Below are 13,667 nucleotides of genomic sequence, written 5' to 3' on the forward strand. Positions count from 1 at the left end.
AGCAGGGTGGTCCGTGTGGTCGCTGAACAACGGTTCCGTGGATGGGCTGATCACCCCTGAGGGAAAAGGTACCTTTGTCCTACCAGCTGTTGAAGCAAAGGAAATGGAGGAGTCACGGAGCCGTGTGTTTCAGTCACCACCGAGATCATCGATTTTGAGGGGACTTCTGCAGATGGGTGAGTTGTAGCTAACTTTGTATACAGTCATGGGGAGTTTTTTGTCTGGCCGAGGGGGGGAACGCTGGCCGACCCCGGAGTTCGAGTCTCCGGGAGGAAAACCTGGTGGTTTGAGGCCCCAGGCTTGTGTTGGGTACGGCTCATCACAAGGACAGTGGCTCGCGCACGTTGTTGGGGAGAAGCCGGCCCAGACCTGTGTTCAGTCCAAGTACGTCACAGGAACGGCGGTCCGGGTACACTGTCGGAATCCATTTCTGTGTACTATGGTGCACGGAGTGGCGGTGTTCGTTCCTTGGTCCGTAGAAGGCAAGGGCCTCACGGGGGACGCCCCGTGTAGTAAAATGGGATCTAGATCCAGTAGATCGGCAGACGTTCCACCAGGCGGCCAGAGACTAAACTCAATACATGACTGTATGGTAAGAATTGAGTAAATGTGTGGTGTGTAAGGTTGCAGAGAATGGTTGTGTGGGAAACGTTGATGTGTGTAAAAACAGTAAAAATTGGGTTACAAAATGTTGAAATGGGGAACAAAAACAAGAAAAAAAAAAAGAGAGGAGTGTAGAAATGTGTGTAACAGTTGTTTCCAACTAGAGGGAGAGGGTGGTACTGCAGGCCACCAGCTCCCCTAGGGTGGACACACAAAATTAGCAGAATTGTTGATGAAAATGAGCAATAAAATTAGGGCAAGGGTTTTGTGTTTAATGATCAAAATGTCTCAGTGTGTCACTTGCAGGTGAAGAGCAGACCTGGATCAATTTTCCACGTGCAGCAGTCGGAAGAAAAATTATAGGTTAACATGATTAGAAACACTCAAGCCAAGTTTTGGCTGAATTGTTTTACAGCTTAACTTCCATGTGTTTGTCACCCTGAGAACACAAGCTACAAATCTCTCCCCGAAGACTAGAAATGCAGTTCCAGAACAACGAGATGGATCTCGAGAGCTCACAGCAGCATTCTGATCAGTGAAGAAAAGGTCCAGCAGCAACAGCTGTGCAAGACAGCGACAGCAAGGAGAAAAATGGCATCATCATGACTGGATGGATGGATGTGCATTTCCAACGAGCTGCACCTTCACTGTGTGTGAATGGACTTTTGAAAAGACTGCTTGAGTTGGACATTTGCCACTTTTGGCGCAAAATGAGAGTGTTAAAGACACAGGACAAAGCTGAAAGACAACTGACTCTCACTGGACTGCTGCAAGGGGGGCAGATGAGACCACAGTCAAAGGAGAAGGGGACAACATGGAGGAAGGCTGTTGTAGTGTGGGAATGAAATTTGGTTTAGGAAACTGGGAAGAAAAACGACTGCCTTGCGTGGAGAATTGAAAAGTGTCTGGAGCACTGCAAAGAGGAGAGGTACACAAAATTACACAAACAGAAAAATGCATTAATCCTACTAACACAAACACACATGCAATGAAGCTCATGAAGACCAAATAGCATTTTAAGCATTTCTGTTACCATCATCTTGTCCAGTTAGCTTAGTAGGTTAAGAAGTGATACATAGACGAGTGAACTAGTGTTATTTTTGGGGAAGGATGATTGAATCAGCGGTGAACAGAATGCTGCGGGAGGGTCAGATGAGTGGGGACTAATAGATTATTGAGTTTCTGGTTTCTGATGTGTGAGGGAGGTCTTATCATAACACACATCTGGGTACATGGGGAAAACAAAAACTCATTTTCTAATAGAATATTGCTGTTGTGTGAGGTGTGTGTGACTGGTGGATGAAAGTTTTGGAGATTTACTGATGCTTTTTCTTTTGGTACCACCTTGAACCTGCCAATTAGTTTTGTTTTGATCTATCATTCTAAGGGAGTACGCTTAGACAACTTCTAAACTAGGCCTTCATATTTTTTGATTTTTAACAGTGCACTGAAATTTTTGTTTGGCAATTTCCTCTTTTTCAAGCAGGCCTGCAAGATCGGAATCGAAAGCGCTATACAACATGTTGAACAATCGCAAGTGAGCTTCTCCAAAATTAAAATGGGCTCAGGAGAAAGCCACTTATTTGGGACAATCAGAAAACAAGTCCCTGGCAAAAAGGATTCAGCGAGGTAATCCAGTCTAAATTCTTTTTTTTTCCTTTTTGAAATGACGTCATTGCTGGCAGTAGAAACTTATTGCGACACAAGAGGTTCTGCTATCAGCAATAAACACGGGGATTGACTGGACTGACAAAAACCTGACTGACTTGACACCAATATGCAAGATTGCACCTCCACCCAGAGAGACAAAAGGGTGGATGGATGTATATATGTTTCTTTTTACAGGAGCAGAAAGGTGACAGCAACATCCTGGGTTGCATGGGCTTTTGAGCCGTGCTGACTTAACCTTTTAATTGCCACTTTCTGTGTCTTTGTGAATTTACCAGGGGTGTGTTATTCATGACCTTGTATTGTTTACAGTGCAGAGGTCACTGTGAGAAAGTGTGCATACAGACGCGCTGCGCTAACATCTACATCACTTTTTCCACAGCAGAGGGCTAATCATATGATCTAATCACATGATTTACAGCAGGACACACCACTGGCTAATGTTTTTTTTTTCTTACGACAGGGCCTGGAGTAAAGCTACTTCAGGGGAGAAGCCCTGAGAATTTTTAAGAGACAATGCACAACTTTATTGTGCATGTCTAATGGTGATAAGCTAACATAGGGCAAAAGAGGGTTTTTCTGGGGAAGTTTTCATTTTTAAATTGCAGGAACCGTGACATGAGGGATATGGAAGGATTGACTGAGGCGCAGATGCAAACTATGACTGGGAGACAACGCTTCAAGTGGACCAGTGAGAAGTAGGGACCATCTCCAGGACAACTGACAAACGACAGTGGGCTGCACCACTGGGCTTCCAAAGGATTGTCATGAGGAGATTTTGAACAGCAAAATCTTAAAAATAAAATGAAAGAGTTTCGTCGTTGACGCTGAGGAAGACAACTAAGGTGTACGACGTGCTCTGCCTTAAATCTCCAGCTGCGTTGGAACAGAAATCGAGGGATGGAGAGAGCGTGCCAAGCTCCAAAAGTGACAACGCAAGGAAGATCAGCGTTGGAGTTATGACTCTGTAAATGGCACAGACACCAGGAGCCATGACTGTGACAGAGAATGACCACCTAATGCTGTTTCACTTTGCCATGCAAAGTACTTTGACACTCTGGAGAAGACCTTTCCTCTGTATCATTGTTGTTTCCATTTGCATGTGAGAGCTTAGATTGTGGGGAAGATTAAAGATGAACAAAGGGTGGTGGGAGAACAGTGAAGTGAGGATACACAGTGTGAAACTCCTTTAAGTGTACAATAATGTTGATGTGATATACAGAATGTCAGGAAAGAAATTCTGGTTTTAATGTGATTCTTGATTTTAGAATAAAAGGGTGGGATTGTAGAGGAATTTCTTTTACCTAGGTATTTAATCGCATTATGTTATTGTATTAACATGTCTGACACTCATACTTAAGACAAATGGTAGGGGGTGTAGTCAGGATGTTGGGGGGAAAACAGGAACTCCAGAGGACCAGTCTTTTGTCTCTTGAGGACTCTGGGAAGTAGCAAGGGCGTGTGAACCTTAAGGTGTGAAACAGCTGTGTACTGCCTTTTGTTCCTGGAGAAGGTATTTAACTGAGAGGTTGACTTTGGCTCAGTGAGACTCTGCTGACTGTCGGTCCCGCGGCCATGAGGGCTCCACAAGCTTGTTTGTCTGTTCTTTTGTGTGCATGAATTAAAAGAATGTTAGCTACCGCTCACCGCTCGTCTGCAGGCTTTATTTAAGTGGAAAACTTCCACAACACCATTCAGCCTCAGGATTTACACTCTGCTCGACATGGATATGTAAAGAATGAAGGGACCTTGCAGTGAAATAGAGAGCTGAACCTCTGAGTGTGTGCCTCTGGATTCAGTCTGACCACCTCTTAACAGGTAACCTAAAGAGCTTGGAAGGAAAAGTTTCTGGACTTCTTTATGTTTTATGAAGACCTCTCATCCAAGAAGGTTCTTCAGTTCTGAGAGCCAAGGTGACACAAGGTTAAAGGTTGCCTACATGTTCTGCAAAGATGAAAGGCACAAGTTGTCAAAGCTCCCAAGCTTCTCAGAAAAGTCACTAGACCACAAATGAACATTTGTGAAGGACAACAAACTGTACTACAGGTGCTTAAAGGTGGGCCACAAGTTTGCCTAAGGGCGGGGCGGGCTCCTCCGGCTCGCTGAGGTCCTGCTCGGGCAGCGCGAGCTCCTCCGGCTTGCTGAGCTCCTCCTGACTAAGGCGATGCCAGCTGCACTAATGGCTGGTTTACAGAAGCGTCTGCGGCATCACCGTCCACTGTAAACAAAGAAACAGATGGTGTGAGAAATGAAAAAGTGTCCCGATTACTCACCACAGCCGGCAGTAGAGCTGTCCAGGGATCCGACTGCGGTGAGAGGCGCTGGCGGCGTGAACGTCGTTTCCATGTAGACGACTGGGCCGGCGTGTCAGGCTGTGATTCTACCGGCTGTCTGGGCCGGTGAGCAGTCTAATTCGGAGAGTGGAGGGTTGAGAGCAGGAAGTCCATGAAGTCCCAACCATGGGTTGAGACAGTCAACCAGCCAGAGAAATTAAAAAAAAAACGTCTCCTGCAGCTGCCTCTCCACGGCGAGACGGGATGCAACACTTCCCCGGGCTTCTCCCACCACAAATCACATAGTCTGTAAACTTTGTTCATTACCTCCCTCCTGAGCCTCTCCTCAGAGTCTGCTGGGCCCATGTTTGGCTGAATCATTCTGTCACAGTTGACAGCCAACCATGGGGATGTGAGGAAGGAGGACCCAGGTGGGGAGCTCTGAATACCAACAGTGCGATTATTTACAGTGAAATGGAAAATAACAATAAATCCTCAGTGCTTTCCCAGATGTATTCACTAAGCACGTGGTCGATTGTGTCCAACTTCCTGATGCACTCATGGATGTTCGTTGTCTCATCCTGGACAGTGATTCTGACTCTCACTAATCCTTGGCCTCCTTCCTTTTCGCTTAGCATACAGTTTCAGGGTGCTGGATTTGCATGGTCAGGAGATTCCTTATCTTGATGTCAATGATCTGTTATCTAATGGGTTATCTGATGTTGATTTCCTGATTCTTCTTCTTTCCATCTAGCTGACTAGAAACTTGCCTCACCCTCTGCAGGTATTTGGAGGCTGTCTTCCGTAACCAGTTTAGCTCAAGGAATAAAACGTGCCCTGAAGATTTGATGTATCAGAAACCTTAAAAGGAATGCCATAGATAACTACGAGAATAGAAAAAAGGATTTGCTCTGCCAATGAAAGATCCCAGGTAGGAAATAATCTCTTTTTCTCTTGATTAAGTTAGGAAAGGTACAAAACAAACTACAAAACACAGTGGTTGTGCAAAGCAGTTATTACGCAATGTATGCCTGTAGTATAATGAAGTTACATGATTTTTACCTAACAGAATGTTTCATTTAAAAACAACGGCTTTTGCTTTATTTTGCCTAAAACTATTCAATTTAAAGTTTTATGTTGGTTATTGTTCTGAACTTCAGACTTAAGAAGTTTCACAGGCCTATACTTAAATTTCTTTTTGAAATATTCCATATATCATGTTTTTTCACTACTATCCTCATGTCATCTCTTGGTTCCAGGTTCAGTAACAGATGTACTGATCAGCATAACTCCATGAAAGGAAATTGTCTACATATCATAAAACATTAATCATTACTATTTTATAGTGCCAGAGGTTACCATAAAATGAATATAGAACATTTTTAGCAGCTCTCACACACTTTAATATTATTGTACTTGAGATTCTCCCATTACTGTAAAAAAATGTTTCCAAAACGAGGCTGGCAGCTATGGTTATTGCATTTCATTGCTGTACTGGGATTACTATGGATGCTTTCACAACTTAGTCAACTGAAAACAGGCAAAAGTGCTGTCTACATACTCAGGTATCAATGGCTACAGTATGCCAATGATGATGAGAGCCCAGAGAAAGTTTGCAAATGCTCAGCAATCCTGCAGGGAGAGAAGGAAGAATTTCAGAAAGCCAAATTACTGACCATCACCAAAGACTTCCAGAAGATTATTCAGATCCCTGATGAGTATTATATCAATGCAACCCAAGACTGCAGGTTTGTAGTTTGAAATCACAGGTTTTAGTAATTACTCAACTCTTAATCACGATTTACAGATATGGACTTTAAAACCAACATTGCGTCTTCAAAACTGAATTTACAGGAAATTCAAAATAACCAGGAAATACATAACATTCCCATTAAGCAAGGAAGAAGAGGAGTTTCCTCTGGCTTACTCTATGGTTGTACATCACAAGGTAAGCATGTTATATAATTTACTGCAACGTTTATCAGTAGGTCTAAATATGTAAAGTTCTAATTGATTAAATGTACAGTGCATGGTGTACAGTACAGGGAGCATGGTGTGAGCTTGATCTTTTGAAATTTCTTATCACAAAATTACTGTTATAGGTATGATGGATATCTCACATTGGTACTTTAGTTTTGACCGTTTGTTAAATAACCATGAAGGTGCTCATTTGAACATTTTTACCAAAAACATTTAGGGAGCCAATTAAATTGTTCTTATCTTTAGGTGCAAAACTTTGAGCGACTACTGCGAGCTATCTACACACCTCAAAATATTTATTGCGTCCATGTGGACAAAAAAGCACCGGCCTCAGTCTTTATTGCCATCAATGCCATTACTTCCTGTTTCCAAAATGTGTTTATGGTCAGCAAGCCTGTGAATGTGGTCTACGCTGGATGGACACGTGTACAGGCTGATCTTAACTGTATGGCTGACCTCTATAACACCAGTACAACATGGAAATACTTTATCAACCTCTGTGGTCAGGATTTCCCTCTAAAAACTAACTTGGAAATTGTGCAAGCTTTGCGTTCACTAAAAGGAGGTAACAGTTTGGAGTCGGAAGAAATGCCTCAAGGAAAGAAGAAGAGGGTGATGAATGTTTACCAAGTAATTGATGGAAAAATGCAGGTACTTCTTTTGGATATTTTTTTTAATAATGTATCATGTTGCCATTGATCAATTTACTTTGGTATTATAAAAAAACATTACTTCAGACTTACTTACGATCATACTAACTTTTTAATTGTCCCAGCAAACAGGAAAAACAAAGGATCCAGCTCCCTTTAATCTGCCCATACTATCAGGAAATGCCTACATTGTGGTCAACCGAGGTTACATTCACAGTGTGTTGGAAGACAAGCGAATACAGGCCCTCATTGAGTGGGCCAAGGACACCTACAGTCCTGATGAGTTTCTGTGGGCAACAATACAACGAATACCTGGTGTTCCAGGCTCAACATGGCCCAACCGTAAATTTGACATGACAGACATGAATGCAATTGCACGGATGGTGAAGTGGCAGGGGCATGAGGGGTCAGAGGGTTCTCTGCAAGCAGTATACCCAGAATGTAAAGGCCACCATGTCAGATCAATATGTGTGTATGGTGCAGGAGACCTGCAGTGGTTGATTGAACAGCATCACCTTTTTGCCAATAAGTTTGATGCAGACAGAGATCCCATTGCTGTCTACTGCTTGGAGAAATATCTGAGACACAAGGCACTGACTGAGTTGGATTAGTTGGAGAGTTAATCATCCACTATGAAAGACAATTCAAATAGATAACCAAAAGTATAAACACATTCTTGGATAGTGTTGAATCATAACTGTCATGTGGACCTAGATGTGTTATAAAAGTTGCGGAGAGTCTGAATTTGTACGACAGTTACTAAATGTAGCAGTGTTGTCACGCCTTTTGATTTAAGTTTTGTGATAGTGCTTTGCTTAGTCAATTGAACTCCCACCTGTAACTGGGAAACCATGGACATTATGTGATCCCAGATTAAAAATTTAGTTAGCTTTTTTTCAGTTTCATTTGTGACAATGATGATGATGATTATTATTATGTCACATGTTATCATTTGTATTTCTTAAGCGTTTATCAAATTGCAGTTGTGTCAAACAGTGTAAAATAACATCTAGGAGATGGGTCACACCAAGCCTGTAGGGGTTATTCTTTTTTAAAGTTCTTCTTCTTTTTCATTCTATTTTATTCTATCAGTTTTTTTGGCAATTTAAGCTTGTAATTAAATGGCTGTTTAAAATTACATTAAGTACATTAATATTTACATAGACTATCATTGCTAATCTAGCATGGCATGTGATAATTTCATAACCCAAGGGTAGAAAATGTAAAACTTTAGTGTTTGGCTGTGTACTATAGAAAATAGATAGAGAACCTACAGGTAAATTGATTGTGGAAACAACAGTCTGGGAGAATGATTCAATGTCCAACAAAATGGCCCCGAACAACCCATGTAGGTCTGGATTTGGAGTCACACTCAAAATTAAGGTGGAAAAACACACTACAGGCTGATCCAACTTTGATGTAATGTCCTTAAAACAAGTCAAAATCAGGCTCAGTAGTGTGTGTGGCCTCCACGTGCCTATATGATCACCCTACAACACCTGGGCATGCTCTTGATGAGGTGGCGGATGGTCTCCTGAGGGATCTCCTCCCAAACCTGGGCTAAAACATCCACCAACTCCTGGACAGTCTGTCATGCAATGTGGTGTTGGTGGATGGAGCAAGACATGAAGTCCCAGTTGTGCTGAATTGGACTCAGGTCTGGGGAACGGGCGGGCCAATCCATAGCATCAATGCCTTCGTCTTGCAGGAACTGCTGACACACTCCAACCACATGAGGTCTAGCACTGTCTTGCATTAGGAGGAACCCAGGGCCAACTGCACCAGCATATGGTCTCATAAGGGGTCTGAGGAGCTCATCTCGGTACCTAAAATATTGCATTTTTTTAAATTACAATTCTGGTTTTACGTGGCCTGTCAACACAATTTAAAAACTGGTATAAAGTCCACACTTTTTCCGTCAATTGTTCCGTCTGTCCTACTCACATCTCTAATGGTTGTACACGTTGTCATTAACGTGGCTTCACTCCACATTAGCCACGCCGCTTTGCTAGCTAAAACACCGGTGGCGGCACATAAGAGCGCTGTCATAGCCTGTCAACGACTTTGATTAGCTGCGTATATACGAATGTGAATCGCGTGATTGGCTGGACTATGGGATAAAGGGGCATCGTTCTAATCCCATACAGGAGCAGCCAGTCACTTACTGACTAACACTGGAAAACAGAATTGTTAACGTATTTACTTTCATTTCAATTCAGGTTAGAATTTTTTTTGTCTGCGCAACGCAGATTTTTTTCTGCGCAGAGACTGTGCCAGCAGTGCGCAATTGCACACGCGCGCAGCTTAGAGGGAACATACTATTACATAACTACTTTTGATTTTCCCTCCACATTTCACCTTTAAAAACAGTTTATTTGCCTTGTTTGGTATCATTCTTTTCAGCACAACCTCACGTCTCTGAATTTACAGTTATGTTTTCATTTTGACATTCTGTATTAACACAATTGACCTAATATCAGACAGAAAACATAAAATCAGAGTAGAAGTTATATTTTTTACTGTAACAAGCACAAACATGTTTAATGAATCATATTTCATAACTTTAAATGTAAATATAAATTGTCAATTTTAAAATCCTATGCACAAGTTTTACAAACAACAGATTTATTTGCATACATTTACCTTTTACCTTGATTTTTTAAATAACCATTTCAAACTATTTACAGAACAATCAGCTGTTCTGCATTCAATAAGATGCCACACAAATTATTTGTGCCACTCAGGTCTGACAGCAGCAGGTGTATCACTCCTTTTTCTACCTGGAGACAGCAGTCGCCTCATTGTTCTGACACACAACAGAAAACTATCCACAACACTACACACTAACTACACAAGACAACACATTAACTACACACTCCAAACGTCACAAATCTCTCTCATCTCAAAACTCTCTCTCTCTCTTTTTCTGCTCTCTCTCTCTGTCACTCCTAAAACTCCCCCTGCTTTTTTTTGCTCATAAGCAGAGACTGCTTGCTGCGCTGTCCTTAGACAGTAAACGTGACGAAACTATTGAGGGAAAAAACGCAGCGCATTTATTGTTTATCATGACTCTGGTTTTACGTGGCCTATCAACACAATTTAAAAACTGGTATATGTCACCTTGTTGCTTTGTCTTTAAGTGGTCATGTGATTGGCTTACCACGACTACTTTATTCTTCCTCAGTCAAACAGCAGCTCATGCCATTGTTTTGCCCCCCTTAGCTCCAGGTGTTTTGCTAGACAGTGATCGTGATTACCGTCCGCGGGAGCGCGAGCAGCTGCTTAAAGCTGTAGCGTCCAGATTACTTACGTAGTCAGCTACTTCCGTGCAGGGCTGGACTGGGACAAAAAAATCATCCCGGGCATTTTGACTAGAGACCGGCTCACCAGGTATTATAGGAAAAACCATAAAGCCTTTGAATGAAAACAAATGCTGTTGTCACAGTGATGTACACTGTCTTGTTGGTATATATGCATCAGTCTAATAAACTTAAACCTACACCATCCTCCCTATTCTGGTATTCTAAACAGTACCTGAAAGTAGACTGCTTGGTCGAGTTAACCTCCTGAACTATCTAGAACACATGGTGAAAACCTGAAATTAAGACAGAGAAGACTAGAGGTGAGACATGATCATTACTGATTACTGATGACAGATTTAGATATATTTTCATAAACCATTCATTTTCCACATCAATAAACAGCATGGCAGGGAAAAATATTTTTTCTAACCTTTAAAGAGTGAAAGGACATCAAAAGACAGGTGAGAAAGAATAAAACTTAATTGACTTTTTGATGGCATTTTACACACAGTACTGGTACAGTATCTAGAAAATGTGGGAAAATAATGGCATCATATACAGTACTTAGCTACTTCTGAAGAAATTATGATGGGACCCTAAAATTACTATGTACAATAATGGATTTCTATACATTTTACATAGAAAATGTATAGAAATTTACTTTGTTGTAAGATTCAGATAATTATTTGTTAAAAGCGAGACATTTTAAATGAGAAAAAGAAAGAAAAGTATTTCTTTGTGCCCCCCTTTCCCTGTTAATGCCCTACCTGCCCCCCTGGCAAAACTTTGCTAGACCCGCCCCTGCACAGTTACCAGCTGTCAGCTACATAAAAAAGGATCCTGGTGTTATTTGTCTCTCAGAAACAGTTCATAACTTCCCTTCAACTGATTCATGTCACCTAAAAGGTAAACCTGTTTCTCCATCACCTGTTCAGCTCTGATGATTCAGTAAGGACATCTCCTGGTTTCATCTTCATGTTTCCCTCTCACCACATATCCAAACCGATATCATGACCAGCAGCTTTACAGCTGTGGCTCCAGCAAAAATCAGCTGATACTAGAAATTAATATTAAATAAATTCTAACAACAGCTGATCAAGCTTAAACGTGCTGCTGTTGTTTAGCGCGACATCCGCTGGTTTTCTCTTTCTGGCGCAAAGTGGGCGATAAATAAACAAGAGAGAAAAGCCGATCAGCTGATCATTGATCAGTTTCATGATTGAAGTAGAAACGGGAGAGGGAGGGGGAGAGAATGAGAGAAGAAGAGGCAGCTGTGCAGCAAAGACACAGAATAACTCCAGCTTTGTGTCTTTTCCATTGTAGCTGAAGTCCGGGACAAACTGTGTTCCTTTTCACCTCAATACGAAACGCGTAATGTTTTCTCTGAATACGAGATGATTCTGTTTTTTACGGGAGGGTTGGAAACTCTAATAACTAACCTTATAAATAAAATAAGATAAAACAAGTTCAACATCAGTAACATCATAGCACCCGCCCAGCGGTATATAAACTCTGTCATGCTAGCTAGCACACAGTACCAATTATTGTAACTGACTGTAAAAAGTCAGCATAACAAAAATAAACTCCACCTAAACTTGGTTTATATCTGACCCAGATGGACTGCAGGTTATAACTTCTTACCTGAAGTTCAGTTCACCACCTTGGGTCTCTGCTCCTCCTGCCTTTCCGTCATCCACCTGCCAGCGTGTTGCATCTGCTGGCCTCCACCACTTGCTAATGTTACTGAATCTGTGGAAGCTCCGCAATAGAGATTGAAAATGTGACGTCATTCAAGGGTAAAACCGCAAAGAATTCTGGGAACTCGTGGCAAGAGGAACTAGCGCACGCAGGCTTTCAACTGAAATCAGTTACACAGCGATAAAAAGAAACACAAAAAACTGTCAAGAAGCGGTTGTATTATTAACTGCAATAGCCGGTCGCATGACAGGCACGGGAAGCCGACGGGTAAAGAAATCGTTTTTTTGTCAGATTACGTCGTTGAAGAGAAATTGTTCGAGCCATGTTTCCGAAGTAACAAAGAGCCGACGGATGGCCTGAATTGCAGCCATTCAAAGACCAAATATAACGTCCCAGAACACTCCAGCTCTCATGTTAGTCTGCTCCAAGCATTTCCACAAAGGTCAGTGTTTTGTAGTAGTTAATACGTCATTTTATATAACATAATTGGTGATATAGGTTACAAGCAAGTCTGAACAGAAATGGTCGCGCTATGCTCCTTTGTTTATTGTGCATAAATAGTGAATTGTCCTGACACAATATTGCGTTTCGCTTCATTTATTACCATGGTACATTGACAAAAACGTATACTTTTATTCACAGGGTAAAACAGTTTTTTTGTATCACTAATTGCCCAGTATGATTACAGCATACAATATTATTGTCACTGCTACATTTCTGTAATGCCAACCAGAAATTATTTCCACTACTAATTAATTACCGTTGAGCTCAAAGGTCCTATTAATAAACGGTTAACGAATGTGTATTTATGAAGACGATTTGTGAGACTGGTAAACTTATAATATGTACGATGGTCTTTCGTTCTACACTGTGCATGTCATGGTCCTGTACCCATCCGTCGGTAAACTGTACCTGGGCTTGTTGCAGTGACCTGAAGTTACTAAACTTCATGAGTGTATGCACTCACTCCAAGAAGCGTATAATTATAAATATGAGCGTGGTAGAAGTTGGGCAGCACGCTAACGTATTTTGTCCACTCTGTGTGCTCGTAAGGGTCTAACCCTTTCACTCCTTTGATTTTTTCCTCGTATCTTTTCTTTGACTTTTCATCAAGTCTGTCTTTGTACGGTCCGGCATTATTCTCCTTCGTTTTGTACATAACTTTTTTGGGGGGCAAAGAAAAAACAAGAAGGTATTGGAACCGGAGAATGAACGTTTTGCGGTGCTGCACATGCTTGCGTTTGATGCGGTACTTGGATTGTTTTGCCACGAGTTACCGGCATGCAATGCGCGAAAGTCACGTGGTCTGTCAATCTCTATAGCCACCACCAAACAATTGAGTTATTTTTACACATCTCCCAGCATCTGGCCAATCCACCACCTTTCAGTGTTTATACCGTTACGGAAAAAAACGAAAAAAAAAAACCCCATCGGCCCATAAAAACGAAAAATCACCATCGGCCCACCGGGCAAATGGCCAGTCCAGCTATGCT

The 13,667-nt window shown here is 41.8% G+C and overlaps 1 protein-coding gene across 1 annotated transcript; it reads left to right on the forward strand.

Moving 5' to 3' along the window:
* Nucleotides 1-6,038: 6,038 nt before the first annotated feature.
* On the forward strand, nucleotides 6,039-7,785 carry LOC102789495 (beta-1,3-galactosyl-O-glycosyl-glycoprotein beta-1,6-N-acetylglucosaminyltransferase-like). Its single transcript, XM_087848724.1, has 4 exons — nucleotides 6,039-6,292; nucleotides 6,399-6,492; nucleotides 6,771-7,175; nucleotides 7,300-7,785. The coding sequence occupies exons 1-4, from the start codon at nucleotides 6,054-6,056 to the stop codon at nucleotides 7,783-7,785; spliced, it is 1,224 nt and encodes a 407-aa protein (XP_087704850.1). The 5' UTR covers nucleotides 6,039-6,053.
* The last annotated feature ends 5,882 nt before the right edge of the window (nucleotides 7,786-13,667 follow it).

This window comes from Neolamprologus brichardi, chromosome 12, assembly GCF_056152115.1.
Source record: "Neolamprologus brichardi isolate AB-2024 chromosome 12, ASM5615211v1, whole genome shotgun sequence".
NCBI classification, from domain to species: domain Eukaryota; kingdom Metazoa; phylum Chordata; class Actinopteri; order Cichliformes; family Cichlidae; genus Neolamprologus; species Neolamprologus brichardi.

Coding starts and splice junctions, on each gene's coding strand:
- LOC102789495 (XM_087848724.1), top strand. CDS start 6,054: ATGCTTTCACAACTTAGTCAACTGAAAACAGGCAAAAGTGCTGTCTAC. Junction 6,493..6,770: donor CTATGGTTGTACATCACAAG/GTAAGCATGTTA, acceptor TCTTATCTTTAG/GTGCAAAACTTTGAGCGACT. Junction 7,176..7,299: donor TAATTGATGGAAAAATGCAG/GTACTTCTTTTG, acceptor TAATTGTCCCAG/CAAACAGGAAAAACAAAGGA.